The 19,123-nt window shown below is 41.5% G+C and overlaps 1 protein-coding gene across 1 annotated transcript in view; it reads right to left on the bottom strand.

Annotated features, from left to right (window-relative positions):
• LOC124621967 (tetratricopeptide repeat protein 5-like) overlaps positions 1-19,123 on the bottom strand; it is a 134,534-nt gene that overhangs the window by 92,326 nt on the left and 23,085 nt on the right. The window contains exon 2 of the mRNA XM_047147500.1: positions 10,056-10,188. Coding sequence (XP_047003456.1) covers positions 10,056-10,188 — 133 coding nt within the window. The remainder of the gene's footprint in view (positions 1-10,055; positions 10,189-19,123) is intronic.

Here is a 19,123-nt window from a genome sequence, read left to right as displayed (position 1 = left end):
GAAATCCTACTAAGGGAATTTTTCTATAGCATGGTGGCCTAAGGGGAGGGGGGGGGGGGGGGTTGTTGGACCCATAATAAGCTTATTTATTTTTTCTTTCAAAGCAGGAATTTTCTATAAAATATATTGACACTAACACTTCATAAAATAGCCAACAAACAGTAACTCAAAGGGAATATGTAGTATGAAAGTTACTTGGGCAAAAGCAGGGGGACATAAAAAAAATTGTGGGTTCAACGACCCCCCCCCCCCCCCCTTAGGTGTCCTAGGGTTAAAATTCTCAATACCTCCACCCTGGTAGCTCCCTGCATGTTGCCAACCCTGCTACATGAGGTACTGATGATGATAAAATTACCTCCAGTCAGTTACACAACCATAAACAAGAGGGAACAAAAACACTACAACATACCCCTATCCTAACACTCCTCACTACCTTACATGATAAAATGCCACGCCATACTACTCTCTCCACACAAAACAAACAATATCATGACAACATATAACTGTAACACTTACATATTACTCCTCATACAACTTAATCATTCTCACATGAGTGGCTGCTTATACTCATTATTGTTATTCTTGTACACCGAAACAATGACTTAGCATCAGCTACTGAATCCTTACTCCAGGTTAACAGCTTATATACTACTACAAAATGAGCCATATCTCTTCCTCATGACACCCATATTTCAGATACTGACCAGGTGAAAAATAAGATTTATATTTGTGCCTCCTCAAAAATATAATTTGCGTTCACCTGTCACCCACAGAACTTACAAGTACAACACAACCCGTGACAAAACCCCTGACTTGTCACAATTGTCACCACAAAAGAACAAAACAGCCTCATTCACATGAACATGTTCGACAAACTGTTTCCATGCCACAGTCGAGTCATCTTGTTCACCCACGGGTGGCAGCTGTAGGCGTTGTTTTCTGCTCCTGCTATCAGCAAACAGTGTGGAGACGGGCTTGACAATCCAACTTATAACTCCACTCTGTAGCATGCTGGGGGACGTCTGAGTGGTAGTGACAGATTGTGGGGGCCAGGGCAAACACTGCTAACAGTTAAAACAAACTTCTATTGATTTTAACACATGACATAGAGAGGCAGGCAGGCATCTCCCTGTTGCCCCTGGCTGGTGCTGATGAACAGGCGGCAGCTTCCACTCGTAGCTGCTGAGCTAGCATCCTGCACTGTTGAGACTGGCAGCCTTTGGAGGCCACAGCTGTTGATGTCAGCGGCACTAACATTTTTGTCGCTGTGCCGTTCCACTTGGGGAATGGCCCCTCGGCTCTGCCTGCAGCCGCGGTGGTGGTGTGTGCAGTCTGCAGGGCGCGGGACTCGACTCGCTGCCCCGGGACAGGAGTCGGGCAGTGGCTTGCGCTGTGGCACCGTGTCTCACCAGGAACTCAGTGTCAGTGGCAGCAGGCACAGGTGATAGGTCAGCTGGGTTGTGCAGGAAGTCCCACGAAGGACTTCGTGCTGGTGGTAGGTGCAGCCTGGTCTCAAACCCAGTAGCTGCTGGTGGTACCCAGTCATCTCGCTGTCCAGCATAGCTGTGGTATTGTAGCAGTGCTGCTGACTTTCGGCAATGACAAGTCATTCCTTCCTCAAAATCCGGACTTATTTATATGCCTCTGGTGTCCATTTGTTTCACTAAAACCTGGTGCCCAGTCCTGTCACCATAACAACAAACTCACCCCGGTTTAATGTTACTACCACAATTGCTACACAGTTACCACTGTGCGGTGCCATTTACCAATGAGCTCGGCTATCCTTGCTTCACAATCCACTGTCATGTCTGTTGTTGTGATTCACATGTCACCAGACTGGCTGTTACCAGCCCACAGCTGTCGACGTAATAATCTACGGCACTTCCATGCTACTTCTCCTTACTTTCATTAATGACTAATAATTTTCTGACCAAAGACTGGGTTGTGGAGTTACAAAACTTATCATAACTAACATGAACCTCTTGCACATCTTTTTGTCTTGCATTCAGTAACTCTCATGTTATACGGTAATAGCTCTTGGCTCTAAATGTCACACCAATTTTGATTTCAGGAGAAGACTAGTAATACCACCAGCCAATAACATAATATGAAAAACATACCTTCAGTACGCATTACTAAAGCTGTCAGTGGTTCACAAAGGAGCTCACTACACACCCATAAAACTCTTTGATCATTAGCCCAATAACATAAAATGTCTGGAAGGTACACAATAAATTTTAAATTTAATCTGAAATCTCTTTGTGGTTCATGGTGTGGGTTCCTGTAGTCATGTCCTAGTTCATGAACCACGGGCAACGTATGAGTGGCCAAGTAAGTGGTCCCGACAGTCGGGATACCAGTTACTTTGGAATAAGGCTGAGCATCTCGGACATATTCTGAGTTGTGGTCACCTTTGTGCTCATACGGCAAAGACTACCAAATCCACCGGTTAGTCCCTCAACCGTTAGGGGTAAAACTCAATGGGACTCGGGGCAAGTAAGGCTAGCAACCTGCTTCCCCGGTACTTTAAATATGATGCTGGCAACAATCAGAGCAAAATGCCTCAGACCTTTGGAGGTGACGGAGTCCCACCTCTAACTGACAAACCAGGGACTCCTAAGATACGACTCCGCAAACAAATGGTAATGAGATGGGGAGCTATTAATATCAATGGGGGCTACTCTGGGAAGAAGGTAGAGCTGGCAGAGGCTGCAAGTAAGATGGGGCTGGATGTTTTAGCTGTTAGTGACATTCGGGTAAGGGGTGAGAAAGAAGAGCAAGTGGGAGAATACAAGGTATACCTGTCAGGAGTCAAAGCAGGAATAGCACAATGGGGTGTAGGGCTTTACATCAGGAAAGAAATGGAACCCAGCGTAGTTGCAATAAGGTATGTAAACGAACGACTGATGTCGATAGATTTGACAGTGTCTATCAAGAAAATTAGGATTGTGTCAGTATATTCGCATTGTGAAGGGACAGATCAAGATAAGATGGATAGTTTTTATGATGCACTCAGTGATGTAGTTGTTAGAGTAAAGGACAAGGACAGTGTTCTGCTCATGGGTGATTTTAATGCCAGGATTGGAAATCGAACAGAAGGGTATGAAAAGGTTATGGGTAAATTTGGAGAGGATATGGAGGCCAACAGGAACGGGAAACAACTCTTGGATTTCTGTGCCAGTATGGGCTTAGTAATCACAAACTCCTTTTTTAAACATAAGAACATTCACCGGTATACTTGGGAAGGCAGGGGAACCAGATCTGTCATTGACTATATAATAACAGATCAGGAATTCAGGAAGGCTGTGAGGGACACACGTGTATTCAGGGGATTCTGTGATGACACTGATCATTATTTAATCTGCAGCGAAACTGGTATTGTGAGACCGAAAGCGCAGGAGGTCAGGTCCATATGTAGGAGGATAAGAGTGGAGAAACTTCAGGATAAGGAAATCAGGCACAAGTACATAACAATGATCTCAGAAAGGTACCAGTTAGTTGAATGTAGTCAATTACAGTCATTGGAAAAGGAATGGACAAGGTACAGGGACACAGTACTAGAAGTGGCTAAAGAATGTCTTGGAACAGTAGTGTGTAAAGGTAGGATGAAGCAAACAGCTTGGTGGAACGACACAGTCAAGGCAGCCTGTAAAAGGAAAAAGAAGGCATATCAAAAATGGCTACATACTAGAACTCAGGTAGACAGAGAAAGTTATGTTGAAGAAAGAAACAAAGCCAAACAGATAATTGCAGCATCCAAGAAGAAATCTTGGGAAGACTTTGGAAACAGGTTGGAGACTTTGGGTCAAGCTGCTGGAAAACCATTCTGGAGTGTAATTAGCAGTCTTCGAAAGGGAGGTAAGAAGGAAATGACAAGTATTTTGGACAGGTCAGGAAAACTGCTTGTGAATCCTGTGGATTCCTTGGGCAGATGGAGGTAATATTTTGAAGAGTTGCTCAATGTAGGTGAAAATACGATCAGTAATGTTTCAGATTTCGATGTACAATGGGATAGGAATGAGGATGAAAATAGGATCACATTTGAGGAAGTGGTGAAAATGGTCAATAGATTGCAGTGCAATAAAGCAGCTGGGGTGGATGAAATTAAGTCGGAACTCATCAAATACAGTGGAATGTCAGGTCTTAAATCGCTACACAGGATAATTGAAATGGCCTGGGAGTCGGGACAGGTTCCATCAGACTGGACAAAAGCAGTAATCACACCAATCTTTAAACATGGAAACAGGAAAGATTGTAACAACTACAGAGGTATCTCTTTAATCAGCGTTGTGGGTAAAATCTTCTCAGGTATTGTTGAAAGGAAAGTGCGAGTATTAGTTGAGGACCAACTGGATGAAAATCAGTGTGGGTTTAGGCCTCTTAGAGGTTGTCAGGACCAGATCTTTAGCTTACGGCAAATAATGGAGAAGTGTTATGAATGGAACAGGGAATTGTATCTATGCTTTATAGATCTAGAAAAGGCATATGACTGGGTTCTTAGGAGGAAGTTATTGTCTGTTCTACGAGATTATGGAATAGGAGGCAAACTTTTGCAAGCAATTAAAGGTCTTTACATGGATAGTCAGGCAGCAGTTAGAGTTGACGGTAAATTGAGTTCATGGTTCAGAGTAGTTTCAGGGGTAAGACAAGGCTGCAACCTGTCTCCACTGTTGCTCATATTATTTATGGATCATATGTTGAAAACAATAGACTGGCTGGGTGATATTAAGATATGTGAAGACAAAATAAGCAGTCTTGCATATGCGGATGACTTAGTTGTGATGGCATATTCGATTGAAAGTTTGCAAAGTAATATTTCAGAGCTAGATCAGAAATGTAAGGACTATGGTATGAAGATTAGCATCTCCAAAACGAAAGTAATGTCAGTGGGAAAGAGATATAAACGGATTGAGTGCCAAATAGGAGGAACAAAGTTAGAACAGGATGCATATTCTCACAGGATGGCAACATAGTGAAAGAACTGGAAGCGAGGTGTAGCAAAGCTAATGCAGTGAGTGCTCAGCTACGATCTACTCTCTTCTGCAAGAAGGAAGTCAGTACCAAGCCTACTGTGGAGGGAACTGTGCACCGTTCAATCTTTCGACCACCTTTGTTGTATGGGAGCGAAAGCTGGGTGGATTCAGGATACCTTATCAATAAGGTTGAGGTAACGGATATGAAAGTAGCTAGGATGATTGGATATGAAAGTAGCTAGGATGATTGCAGGTACTAGTAGATGGGAACAATGGCAGGAGGGTGTCCACAATGAGGAAATCAAAGAAAAACTGGGAGTGAACTCTATAGATGTAGCAGTCAGGGCGAACAGGCTTAGATGGTGGGGTCATGTTACATGCATGGGAGAAGCAAGGTTACCCAAGAGACTCATGGGTTCAGCAGTAGAGGGTAGGAGGAGTCGGGGCAGACCAAGGAGAAGGTACCTGGATTCGGTTAAGAATGATTTTGAAGTAATAGGCTTAACATCAGAAGAGGCACCAATGTTAGCACGGAATAGGGGATCATGGAGGAATTTTATAAAGGGGACTATGCTCCAGACTGAACGCTGAAAGGCATAATCAGTCTTAAATGATGATGATGATGATGATCTGAAATCTTTTCTTCCAGACAACTCCTTCTGTTCCACAGATGAACATTTAACTAAACCCTAACAACCTGTGAAGTAGAGTAGAAAAATATTGTTACTTTGTATTATACTCGTAACACCAAAGGCTAAAAGGTTTAACTACATGATTGTTGGTGGGTTTGGATTGGGTTATTTGGGGGAAGAGACCAAACTGTGAGGTCATTGGTCTCATCGGATTAGGGAAGGATGGGGAAGGAAGTCGGCCGTGCCCTTACGAAGGAACCATCCCGGCATTTGCCTGAAGCGATTTAGGGAAATCACAGAAAACCTAAATCAGGATAGCCAGATGTGGGATTGAACCGTCGTCCTCCCAAATGCAAGTCCAGTGTGCTAACCACTGCGTCACCTCGCTTGGTTGTACATGATTGTTGGCACGCACGTAACCATATAATAAGAGTTTGGGGAACATCAGAGAAATCTTCGAACCACATGTGGAATTGCTGATATGTGCACTTGTTGTTACATTTCTGGAGCTGTTCACTATGAAGCTTCCATTTAATGTCACAGCTGCTTGGTACACCACATTACAGTCTCAAACTGAACAAGGCTTTTTGTTAGGTGAGACTGAAGGAACTTAGTTCTCAACTTATGCAACTGTTCCCTAGAGTCAAGCATCTTTCCAGATCAACTAAAAACATCAAAAGTCATCCCTATTTTCAAAGGTGGTGACAAAGATGAAGTAATAAACTATCGTCCCATTACATTAACATCCTGTTTCTCAAAAGTAATAGAAAAAATTATGTGTAGTGAGTTGTTAAAGTTTATAAACAAAAATAGTGTGCTATCTAATACTCAACATGGCTTTAGAAGCAAGAAATCAACGGAGACAGCAATCTATGTATGCATATCTACTGTATTAAAAACAATAGATGAAAAACGACAAACAACAGGTATATTTTTGGACCTAACCAAAGCCTTTGATATGGTAAACCACAAAACCCTATTGAAGAAGCTAGAGCACTATGGAATTAGGGGGTTGGCAAATGATTGGATTCGTTCATTTCTCAGCAACCGTAAACAAAAAGTATCCATCAGACATATAGATGATAAAACACGAATAATCACAGAATATGTATCATCAGAAAGCCCAATCACTTACGGGGTACTGCAAGGGTCGATAATGGGACCCCTACTTTTCTTGTTATATATCAATGATTTTAATATAATAGAGGGAAACATTCCACGTGGGAAAAATATATCTAAAAACAAAGATGATGTGACTTACCAAACGAAAGTGCTGGCACGTCGATAGACACACAAACAAACGAACAAACACAAATATACACACAAAATCCTAGCTTTCGCAACCAACGGTTGCTTCATCAGGAGAGAGGGAAAGACGAAAGGATGTGGGTTTTAAGGGAGAGGGTAAGGAGTCATTCTAATCCCGGGAGCGGAAAGACTTACCTTAGGGGGAAAAAAGGACGGGTATACACTCGCGCGCGCGCACACACACACACACACACACACACACACACACACACACACACACACACACACATATCCATCCACACATATACAGACACAAGCAGACATATTCAAAGGCAAAGAGTTTGGGCAGAGATGTCAGTCGAGGCGGAAGTGCAGAGGCAAAGATGTTGTTGAATGACAGGTGAGGTATGAGTGGCGGCAACTTGAAATTAGCGGAGATTGAGGCCTGGTGGATAACGGGAAGAGAGGATATATTGAAGAGCAAGTTCGGATAGGTTGGTGTTAGTGGGAAGTATCCAGATAAGCCGGACGGTGTAACACTGTGCCAAGATGTGCTAGCCGTGCGCCAAGGCATGTTTAGCCACAGGGTGATCCTCATTACCAACAAACACTGTCTGCCTGTGTCCATTCATGCGAATGGACAGTTTGTTGCTGGTCATTCCCACATAGAATGCGTCACAGTGTAGGCAGGTCAGTTGGTAAATCACGTGGGTGCTTTCACACGTGGCTATGCCTTTGATCGTGTACACCTTCCGGGTTACATGACTGGAGTAGATGGTGGGGGAGGGTGCATGGGACAGGTTTTACACCGGGGGCGGTTACAAGGGTAGGAGCCAGAGGGTAGGGAAGTCTTTCCGCTCCCGGGATTGGAATGACTGCTTACCCTCTCCTTTAAAACCCACATCCTTTCGTCTTTCCCTCTCCTTCCCTCTTTCCTGACGAAGCAACCGTTGGTTGCAAAAGCTAGAATTTTGTGTGTATATTCGTGTTTGTTTGTGTGTCTATCGACGTGCCAGCACTTTCATTTGGTAAGTCACATCATCTTTGTTTTTAGATATATCAATGATTTTGATATACATATTGATTCCCACAAAGTAATACTGTTTGCTGACGGCACAACGATACTGGTAAAAGCAGCAAAAAATGAAGAGATACAAGAAGAAGTAAACACAGTTACAAAACATCTAAGTAATTGGACAGCAGAAAATCAGTTGATAATAAACTACAACAAAACAGTAGCCTTAAATTTCCATAACCACCAAAACACCGCATTGATATATCCAGAAATAAAAATCAGTCAACACCCTATTGCAAATGATGAGGCTACAAAATTTCTCGGCATCTCGATACAAAGAGACTTAAAATGGGGCAAACACATAGAACAAATTAATGCCAAGCTGAGCATGGGCTGTTATCTTCTTAGGGTTCTCAAACGATGCATAAATGAACAGCCACTATTGCGTGCCTATTATGCGTACTTCAATGCCCATCTCAAGTATGGACCCATATTCTGGGGAAATTCCCCAGCAGCTAAAGGGACTTTCAGAATACAAAAAAGAGCCATTAGGATTATGACAGGGAGTGGTGCTCGACAGTCCTGCAAACCAATATTTAAAGCACTGAATATACTACCTCTACCGTGTATGTTTATTGTTGACACACTAATGTACGTAAAAAAAGTATATGATTGGAAATGATGATAATACTTTAAAAAACAAAGATATAAATCATTATAATACTCAAATAAAATATAACTTGCATGTACCCCCAGCCAGTACCAGTTTGTATCAGAAAGGTACATGCTATCTTGGTATTAAACTCTATAATAGACTATCAAATAGTATAAAATGCTTACAAAATATTAGTGCTTTTGAAAGATCTGTCAGAGAATATTTACAGTACCACTGTTTCTACTCAATAATGGAATACTTGGACCAGAATAACTGTTAAGAACTAAAGCTACTGAAATTTGTAACATTGTATCATTGTAAGAACTACAACTATTGAAATTGGTAACATGTTGAAAAATTATTTAAATATGAATCATTTTGAACTTAGTAATAAGTCCAATATCATCCTGTACACTGTACTACATATGATCAAAGGACTCAATAAATAAAAAGTAAACTTTTCCTTTCTCTTGTATCATTTTTATATAAATTTTGTTACTCTTTGAAGCAGTTTTTCTGAAGACTTTGGAATGTAACCTGCAGGAAAAAAAGCTTCAGAAATACAAGTGCCACATAACTGTGGGGTGCCAACAGCTGGGTTTCAAAATAAAGCATTTTCAGTAGCTGCGTAAATTTTTTACATTACCCCCTACCTTCAACTAAGTGATACATGACTTCACTACTAATTATTTACCGATGATCCTTTTTTGGTAAACCTGATATTATATTTAACAGTTGTTGAATGGAGGACCTAACAGCCACATATGGTGCCAATCATTGTCATATTTATATACTAGTTACAAGTTGTGCCAATGCACAATACTATTTTTTTTTATTTTACTTAGAAATTTTGTCTAGGGAATCTTCAATGAGATCATCTCCCATACTTACCAACAATGAAGAACAACTATTGGTGGGAAGGATAACAAAGCAATAAGTGATGATGATGATGATGATGATGATGATGATGATGATGATGAGGCTGCTCCCATCCAATGCCAGACAGAAATAAATGAAAGCCTTCAGGTGAAGTGAACAAATGTAATGTGGACTCAGGTATTCTTGCAAATCCAACATGGATGAGAAACTGCAAATGCATGATTCTCCACACAAATAAATTCTAGAATAGCCAAGTGCACCAAAAAGAAAATTTAAGAGAAACAATGAGACAATACCTTTGTTCTGTCAAGCAAACTGAAAAGCATATTCTGAGAAAAAGAAAAAATAAGAAAAAGGCATAAAAACTCAATGAAAAAGGAAAAAAAAAGAGAGAGAGAGCACAGACAAAGAAAAATTATCCTAAACTGGAAAGGAAAAAATGAAAATATAAACATGAAGTGGAGTCAAATTGCTCTATAGGTGTCTATAGTTCCTGTTTTTAATCAATACTGTCCTTAGCTTTTGCTATTTTTTGTGTTCAGTATTGCAGAGTATAGTCATCAGTAACCACCTGTCTATGTCTTTCAGCTGGTTCTGGCTGATGCAATAATAAATGAGTGAATGTTAATATATGAGATATTTCTTAAACATACCTTTCAGCCTTTCAAGTATATTTACTGTTTCTTTCATTTTGTCAGTTACATCTTTATTCTTCCGTGATGCATCATCTATAGAATGGTTCTCAAAATAATGGTCTCTGAATGTAAAGAGTTGTTTCACTTTGTCCTTTAAAAAAAGAAAAGACATGTAAATGAAAGTTTAAATCTAAAAATTAACAGTAAAAAATAACTAATTGATACACAATATTAATTCTCACAAAATGGGAGTTAGACAGTATAATCTGCAAGTTGAAGATAAAATACATCAAGCTATAAAATGATGGAAGGGAGAAAGAGATAGGAGTAAAAGAAGGGGAAGGGGGACTTAAGCGAGTAAAATGCCAGTGGCTTTGCCATGTTGGTAACACCAGTTCCTGCCCAGCCACCGAAGGTAAGCAACATTGGGTGTGGCTAGTATTTGGATGGGTGACCATTCTGGGGAAAACTGAGTGCCAATGGTTTTAAGGACACACAAGTCACCAAAGTGGCACCCAATGAAAGATATGCACCAGGCCGTGATGCGACGTGACATTTTTTACAGCGTACAGTGTTGCATGTAGAGGGAAACCACTAGATTTGCTATATCTTACATTCCATTGATTTTAAAACAATAACACATGTAGAACTCAGGCATATAAGGTAATCAGAACAATACAGTTTCAGGCACGTAAAAAAGGAAAAGAAGCTGCTGCAGAGACTGTATGAAAAATTTTCTACTGTTCTGAAATTTTCAAATTACCTGTACATTATCTGATTTAAGGATCAAGTACTGGTATGCTTGAAATCATCAACCAATAACTACAATTACTAAGCACAATAGTATGCAGGTTAACACCTTTCCTTCAGTGATTGACACAGTGTGTAGGAAGAAATATTATTTTAAAAAAATTTACTTCACAAATAAGGGTAAAAATAAGATATATAAACATCTTATTTTTATGTCTATAGTTGAATTCTTTTATCTTGGCGGCTCGCGCATGCCCGCCCAGACGCGAGAGATTGCTGCGTTGCCAGTTGCACACGACGCACGCACCAAGAGAAGCAACGCCATAGTATAGTATAGTTTGCAAGCTTACGTTTAGGGGGGAGCGCGCAGTTTATGAAGTAAAGGCACCACGGCAGCATTAACCCTTTCGCTGCTACAGAGACGTGCTCCCTGCATTCCGCGCTGTGCGCAATTTTGTCACTGCACTGCTCGCCTGTGCTGACACATGGTGTTTCTGACTGCTTTGACACACTTATCATTTGATTCCACAAAAACTATTTGGCCCAAAAATTAGATTTTTACACATCTTCTTGAGTGATACCTTCCCCCCACTTCCTTTGACTGATTGAAGTGCTTTAAAATAAAGCCAAACGCGCCCCGTGTAAATAAAACTTTTATTACAGTCGCGAATGATGGAATATTTCTCAATATTACATACAACACCTATGTGGTACTTAAATTACATGAGATATAGTTATACAGTAAATTTTATATGAAATTTAGGCACCTTGTCCACATTTCATTCTCAACATTGTGGCAACTAAAATCGACCATACGGAAAGTTTACGCTATGGACTTTTACCTCTGCAAACTCTTCAAAATTTCGTGCAATGGTTTACTACATTTAATGCTGCACAATAACTGGGTTGAACATCGAAACAAAATTAAGTCATTTATGGGGGGAAGGTATCAGCCAAGAAGATGTGTAAAAATCTAATTTTTTGGCCAAATAGTTTTTGTGAAATCGAATGATAAGTGTGTCAAAGCAGTGGGAACACCATCTACATCTACATCTACATCTACATCTACATTGATACTCCGCAAGCCACCCAACGGTGTGTGGCGGAGGGCACTTTACGTGCCACTGTCATTACCTCCCTTTCCTGTTCCAGTCGCGTATGGTTCGCGGGAAGAACGACTGTCTGAAAGCCTCCGTGCGCGCTCTAATCTCTCTAATTTTACATTCGTGATCTCCTCGGAAAGTATAAGTAGGGGGAAGCAATATATTCGATACCTCATCCAGAAACGCACCCTCTCGAAACCTGGCGAGCAAGCTACACCGCGATGCAGAGCGCCTCTCTTGCAGAGTCTGCCACTTGAGTTTATTAAACATCTCCGTAACGCTATCACGGTTACCAAATAACCCAGTGACGAAACGCGCCGCTCTTCTTTGGATCTTCTCTATCTCCTCCGTCAACCCGACCTGGTACGGATCCCACACTGATGAGCAATACTCAAGTATAGGTCGAACGAGTGTTTTGTAAGCCACCTCCTTTGTTGATGGACTACATTTTCTAAGCACTCTCCCAATGAATCTCAACCTGGTACCCGCCTTACCAACAATTAGTTTTATATGATCATTCCACTTCAAATCGTTCCGTACGCATACTCCCAGATATTTTACAGAAGTAACTGCTACCAGTGTTTGTTCCGCTATCATATAATCATACAATAAAGGATCCTTCTTTCTATGTATTCGCAATACATTACATTTGTCTATGTTAAGGGTCAGTTGCCACTCCCTGCACCAAGTGCCTATCCGCTGCAGATCTTCCTGTATTTCGCTACAATTTTCTAATGCAGCAACTTCTCTGTATACTACAGCATCATCCGCGAAAAGCCGCATGGAACTTCCGACACTATCTACTAAGTCATTTATATATATTGTGAAAAGCAATGGTCCCATAACACTCCCCTGTGGCACGCCAGAGGTTACTTTAACGTCTGTAGACGTCTCTCCATTGATAACAACATGCTGTGTTCTGTTTGCTAAAAACTCTTCAATCCAGCCACACAGCTGGTCTGATATTCCGTAGGCTCTTACTTTGTTTATCAGGCGACAGTGCGGAACTGTATCGAACGCCTTCCGGAAGTCAAGAAAAATAGCATCTACCTGGGAGCCTGTATCTAATATTTTCTGGGTCTCATGAACAAATAAGGCGAGTTGGGTCTCACACGATCGCTGTTTCCGGAATCCATGTTGATTCCTACATAGTAGATTCTGGGTTTCCAGAAATGACATGATACGCGAGCAAAAAACATGTTCTAAAATTCTACAAGAGATCGACGTAAGAGATATAGGTCTATAGTTTTGCGCATCTGCTCGACGACCCTTCTTGAAGACTGGGACTATCTGTGCTCTTTTCCAATCATTTGGAACCCTCCGTTCCTCTAGAGACTTGCGGTACACGGCTGTTAGAAGGGGGGCTAGTTCTTTCGCGTACTCTGTGTAGAATCGAATTGGTATCCCGTCAGGTCCAGTGGACTTTCCTCTATTGAGTGATTCCAGTTGCTTTTCTATTCCTTGGACACTTATTTCGATGTCAGCCATTTTTTCGTTTGTGCGAGGATTTAGAGAAGGAACTGCAGTGCGGTCTTCCTCTGTGAAACAGCTTTGGAAAAAGGTGTTTAGTATTTCAGCTTTACGCGAGTCATCCTCTGTTTCAATGCCATCATCATCCCGTAGTGTCTGGATATGCTGTTTCGAGCCACTTACTGATTTAACGTAAGACCAGAACTTCCTAGGATTTTCTGTCAAGTCGGTACATAGAATTTTACTTTCGAATTCAATGAACGCTTCACGCATAGCCCTCCTTACGCTAACTTTGACATCGTTTAGCTTCTGTTTGTCTGAGAGGTTATGGCTGCGTTTAAACTTGGAGTGGAGCTCTCTTTGCTTTCGCAGTAGTTTCCTAACTTTGTTGTTGTACCACGGTGGGTTTTTCCCGTCCCTCACAGTTTTACTCGGCACGTACCTGTCTAAAACGCATTTTACGATTGCCTTGAACTTTTTCCATAAACACTCAACATTGTCAGTGTCGGAACAGAAATTTTCGTTTTGATCTGTTAGGTAGTCTGAAATCTGCCTTCTATTACTCTTGCTAAACAGATAAACCTTCCTCCCTTTTTTTATATTCCTATTAACTTCCATATTCAGGGACGCTGCAACGGCCTTATGATCACTGATTCCCTGCTCTGTACATACAGATTCGAAAAGTTCGGGTCTGTTTGTTATCAGTAGGTCCAATATGTTATCTCCACGAGTCGGTTCTCTGTTTAATTGCTCGAGGTAATTTTCGGATAGTGCACTCAGTATAATGTCACTCGATGCTCTGTCCCTACCACCCGTCCTAAACATCTGAGTGTCCCAGTCTATATCTGGTAAATTGAAATCTCCACCTAAGACTATAACATGCTGAGAAAATTTATGTGAAATGTATTCCAAATTTTCTCTCAGTTGTTCTGCCACTAATGCTGCTGAGTCGGGAGGTCGGTAAAAGGAGCCAATTATTAACCTAGTTCGGTTGTTTAGTGTAACCTCCACCCATAATAATTCACAGGAACTATCCACTTCTACTTCACTACAGGATAAACTACTACTAACAGCGATGAACACTCCACCACCGGTTGCATGCAATCTATCCTTTCTAAACACCGTCTGTACCTTTGTAAAAATTTCGGCAGAATTTATCTCTGGCTTAAGCCAGCTTTCTGTACCTATAACGATTTCAGCTTCGGTGCTTTCTATCAGCGCTTGAAGTTCCGGTACTTTACCAACGCAGCTTCGACAGTTGACAATTAGAATACCGATTGCTGCTTGTTCCCCGCATGTCCTGACTTTGCCCCGCACCCGTTGAGGCTGTTGCCCTTTCTGTACTTGCCCAAGGCCATCTAACCTAAAAAACCGCCCAGCCCACGCCACACAACCCCTGCTACCCGTGTAGCCGCTTGTTGCGTGTAGTGGACTCCTGACCTATCCAGCGGAACCCGAAACCCCACCACCCTATGGCGCAAGTCGAGGAATCTGCAGCCCACACGGTCGCAGAACCGTCTCAGCCTCTGATTCAGACCCTCCACTCGGCTCTGTACCAAAGGTCCGCAGTCAGTCCTGTCGACGATGCTGCAGATGGTGAGCTCTGCTTTCATCCCGCTAGCGAGACTGGCAGTCTTCACCAAATCAGATAGCCGCCGGAAGCCAGAGAGGATTTCCTCCGATCCATAGCGACACACATCATTGGTGCCGACATGAGCGACCACCTGCAGATGGGTGCACCCTGTACCCTTCATGGCATCCGGAAGGACCCTTTCCACATCTGGAATGACTCCCCCCGGTATGCACACGGAGTGCACATTGGTTTTCTTCCCCTCTCTTGCTGCCATTTCCCTAAGGGGCCCCATTACGCGTCTGCACAGGCGAGCAGTGCAGTGATGACAAAATCGCGCACAGCGCGGAATGCGGGGAGCACGTGACTGCAGCAGCGAAAGGATTAATGAAGAGACAAAGCACTAGAAATGTCAAAAAATTGCATTCAAACGAATAAAATTCGTGAAGTAAGACACTTCGATATTGTTTTTAAATAAAGAAAATATTTAGCATCGCACAAGGTTTGAACTCGTCACCTTTCGCTTAACCGTTACGCTAGCGCAGCTCATCCTGCAAAGTATCTCCATAAGGTGTCTAACAAGTGATGCAAAATTCTGACAAACACTGTTGGTATGCCTATGAATTACTCGCACTTCGTCGAAGTACAATAGGAAATAAACAATTACCGCAGTTCTTTATTGCGAAAAAGCGGTTCGTGAAACTGATACAAACACCTTTCCTTGCTATCGCCTGAATTAAGAGTCTTATTGCTTGTTTGGTTTAATTAATAGAAAATGAATCAAGTGGTATAAAGAATGGTTTTTCCAAACTTTCAAAAAACAAAGTCTGCTATCAAGACATTGCTTTTGTTCTATTACTTTATTTATGACTGAACGTTTCTAAAACTGAAGACCCTCGTCCGTGCTCTGCTCTGCAGTCGAGATTCGGCAACGTCGTTCTCTGTTCATTGGCTGACTGTATTTTTTGACGTCAGATGCACAGAACGAACCTAAACTCAGCCGCCAACACAAATGACGTGCACTTTAGTAGCTTCCTTTTCACAGAAAATCAGTAGAAGCATTGCAATTACCAAGATCATGATTTTGTTTGTGTCAAAATACTTTTCATCTGAAAGTAATCTTAAAAATTTATTTACAATGCTATGAAAAGGATAGAATGCTACTCACAGTAAAGACGACATGTTGAGTTGCAGATAGGCACAACAACAAAACTATTACACATTTAGCTTTCAGCGAAATCCTTCTTCAGAAAAGGAACACACACATTCACACAAGAAAGCACACTTCACACACACATGACAGCCATCACCACCTGCTCCAGGCAGAAGAAGGCTTTGGCTGAAAGCTAAATGTATAACAGCCTTTTTGTTCTGCCTGTCTGCAACTCAGCACATCTTTAGGGTGAGTAGCAATCTATCCTTTTCATAATATTGTTGATATTCCTACCTCGACTTTCCATTGTCAAAAATTTGTTTGTTCTCCAACTTCTTATTTACACACTTGTTTCATTTGGTAGACTACAAACAGTTTTAAATACATAGTTAAACACCTTCAGAATGGCCTCTTTGCTTGCTGCTACAACAACATTTACTACATACACTTACACACCAGGAAATATCACAATTAATAAGATGTTCTGGGCTATTATGTCGTGGCCAAATGATTTTCACAGTAAACCCAAAGCTTCATCCCCATCTGTGGAGGACAGTTCCAAGAGGCATTGTAGTTTCTTTTAATATCTGATTCACACCCTGACTCGCTACTGACTGCAGCAAAATTCCGTTTCTGCGTGCTTTTGCACAGTGGTGTGACATCACACATTTTGAATATCCACACGCAACTGGCCACTGTTGACTGTCATCGTTGGCTGTTGCTATCACCCCATGGTTGAAGACTGGTACACAACTTCTACATCACCGGAATCCAGACGTCATACAGTATCATGCTATCCTCCTTACTACTGAAATTCCTGGAGTGCTTCACAATCTCTTTGGCCTCTCTGTATAGCCATTCACTGTAGCTGGTTGTAACTCCCAGTACTTGAGTCCCATCAAAATGACTGTGGTGGTCTCCTGGCTGTAAAGCATGATCCACAACAGCTGATCTGTCAGTCTCCCCTCTTCTGCAATTGCCCTTGTGCTCTTCTAGTCATTTTCCCACAACTACATGGAAACCTATAAACTTCTGATTATTCCAGGAGCTAGTGAGCTTCCTTTGCCAATTTTAAGTGATATTTTATCTTCTGGGTAGGTTTGTAGATTAACACAATGTTCTACTTTTTCAAGATTTTTACTGTGCAGTCACTAACATCCTTAATGAAAAGGCAGGAAAACTTTCGCTTTCAGAGGCACTTGTGCATCACTATGATTTCTGCACGGTGGTTTTAACGCTCCTTTCACCTCAGCAGACGAATAACCGTTCTTGAGCAATCGATTTGTGAGATGTTTTAATTCTGCATCAAGCAGCTCTGGTTCGCAAATGTTCCTTGCTCTAACCAACGTTTTCTTAATACCTTGCTTTTGCTGTGGGTGGAGGTTTGAATCCCAGTGTATTTAACGGTCTGTGTAAGTGAGTTTTTGGTAGACCGTGTGGCCTAAGCTACCATCTTCTTTCCTGAAAACTAGCACATCAAGAAAATTTAATCTTCCAGCTGCTTCCTCCCCCATGATAAAGTGAATCTGCATTGATCCCACTGAGATGTTTGTGAAAACAGCTTAGTTCCTCTCTGCCATGCCTCCACAAAACAAATGTATCATCCATGTACCGGAACAAAATATCTTGTTTCTTGTTGGCAGTTTTCAATGCCAGCTTCTCAAATTTTTCCGTAAAGAAATTCACTATGATCAGGCTTAAGGGGTTCCCCATAGCCACGCCATCTGTCTGCTCACAGAACTCATTGTTCCACTTGTAATACGAGGTTGTGAGGCAATATTTAAACAGTTTAGGAATATTGGGAGGAAAAATCCGATTTAGCTGTTACAACATTATGGGTCTTAGAGGAACATGTTCTTTGTGCACCTTCAGCAACCCATAAAGTCTTGGTGGTAGTGCAAGTGAACCGAACAGACTTTTCTTAACACTCTGTCCAATAGGGGAATTTTTTTATCAACCACATAACAGTTCTAGGAACTTTGTCAATAGGGTCTTTCCTCACTTTCCTATATGTTTGTGGATCTTACTATGATAGTTGGTCACATTCAGAACAACCATCTCATCTTCCTTGCTAGCAGAGAAAATAATACTATTGACCTCATTCAGATGCTTTATGGCATTCCTCACAACCACAGTCAAATCACTTTTTGGAGACTTTGTATGAGCCAATACTCTTAGGCTTCTACACAGATTCCTTTAGTTGTAACCATGTCCACAAACTATGAAATGCCTGCTTCTACACTGGCTATTATTTCTTCTGTGGGCACAACTCATGGACTAACGGCAAAATTTCCACCCCTGGAAAAACAGATCGCTCAGCATCAGATACTGAATGTCTGTATAAATTTATAACCATGTGTGAAGCATCTAAATGTCAGATTGTTAGCTTAGGCTACAAATTATCAAATATCTTCTTCTATGTACTAGACTTTGTCAACATATGCTTCATAACAGTATCGTGCAACCGTCTGTTAATTCATTCCCAGTCACCAATACACAGTTTATCGCTGATAGCAATATGAAGAGACGTTACAGTGTGTGCTTATCAGATCTCAGCAGCTCTGTTGAATCTGCTCTCATAGTAAGGCCTCTTCCATCCGTTTGACAATCCACTTTGCCCTATTCGAATTGCATAATCACTTAATCCTCAATTTATCTGGACATTCACTATCTGATTTTGAGAGCTCTGCACTTACCAGGGGTTGAAATTTTGCCATTAGCCCATGAGTTGGGTCATAGTGAGGACACGATTACAGCTGAAGAAATTCATATAGACGCTGTTAGTATATTGGCTTGTACAAAGCCTCCAAAAAGTAATTTAATTCTGAGTGAGAGGAATGTCATAAAATGCTGGAATGTGGACAATAGTATTATAATTCTTCCCACTGCCAGGGAAAAGTGACTGTTGTTTAAATTGAGCAACTGTCATAGTAAGATTCATTAATCCGCATGCAGGAAACTAAGTAACGACCCCAATGACAAAGTTCTTTGAACTGTTACACAGTTGATAAAAAGTCATGTATAGAACAGTGTTCAGAAA

This window comes from Schistocerca americana, chromosome 7, assembly GCF_021461395.2.
Source record: "Schistocerca americana isolate TAMUIC-IGC-003095 chromosome 7, iqSchAmer2.1, whole genome shotgun sequence".
In the NCBI taxonomy this organism is placed as follows: Eukaryota; Metazoa; Arthropoda; class Insecta; order Orthoptera; family Acrididae; genus Schistocerca; species Schistocerca americana.
The sequence above is the reverse complement of the archived record's forward strand: the minus strand, read 5'-3'. Positions and strand labels throughout refer to the sequence as shown.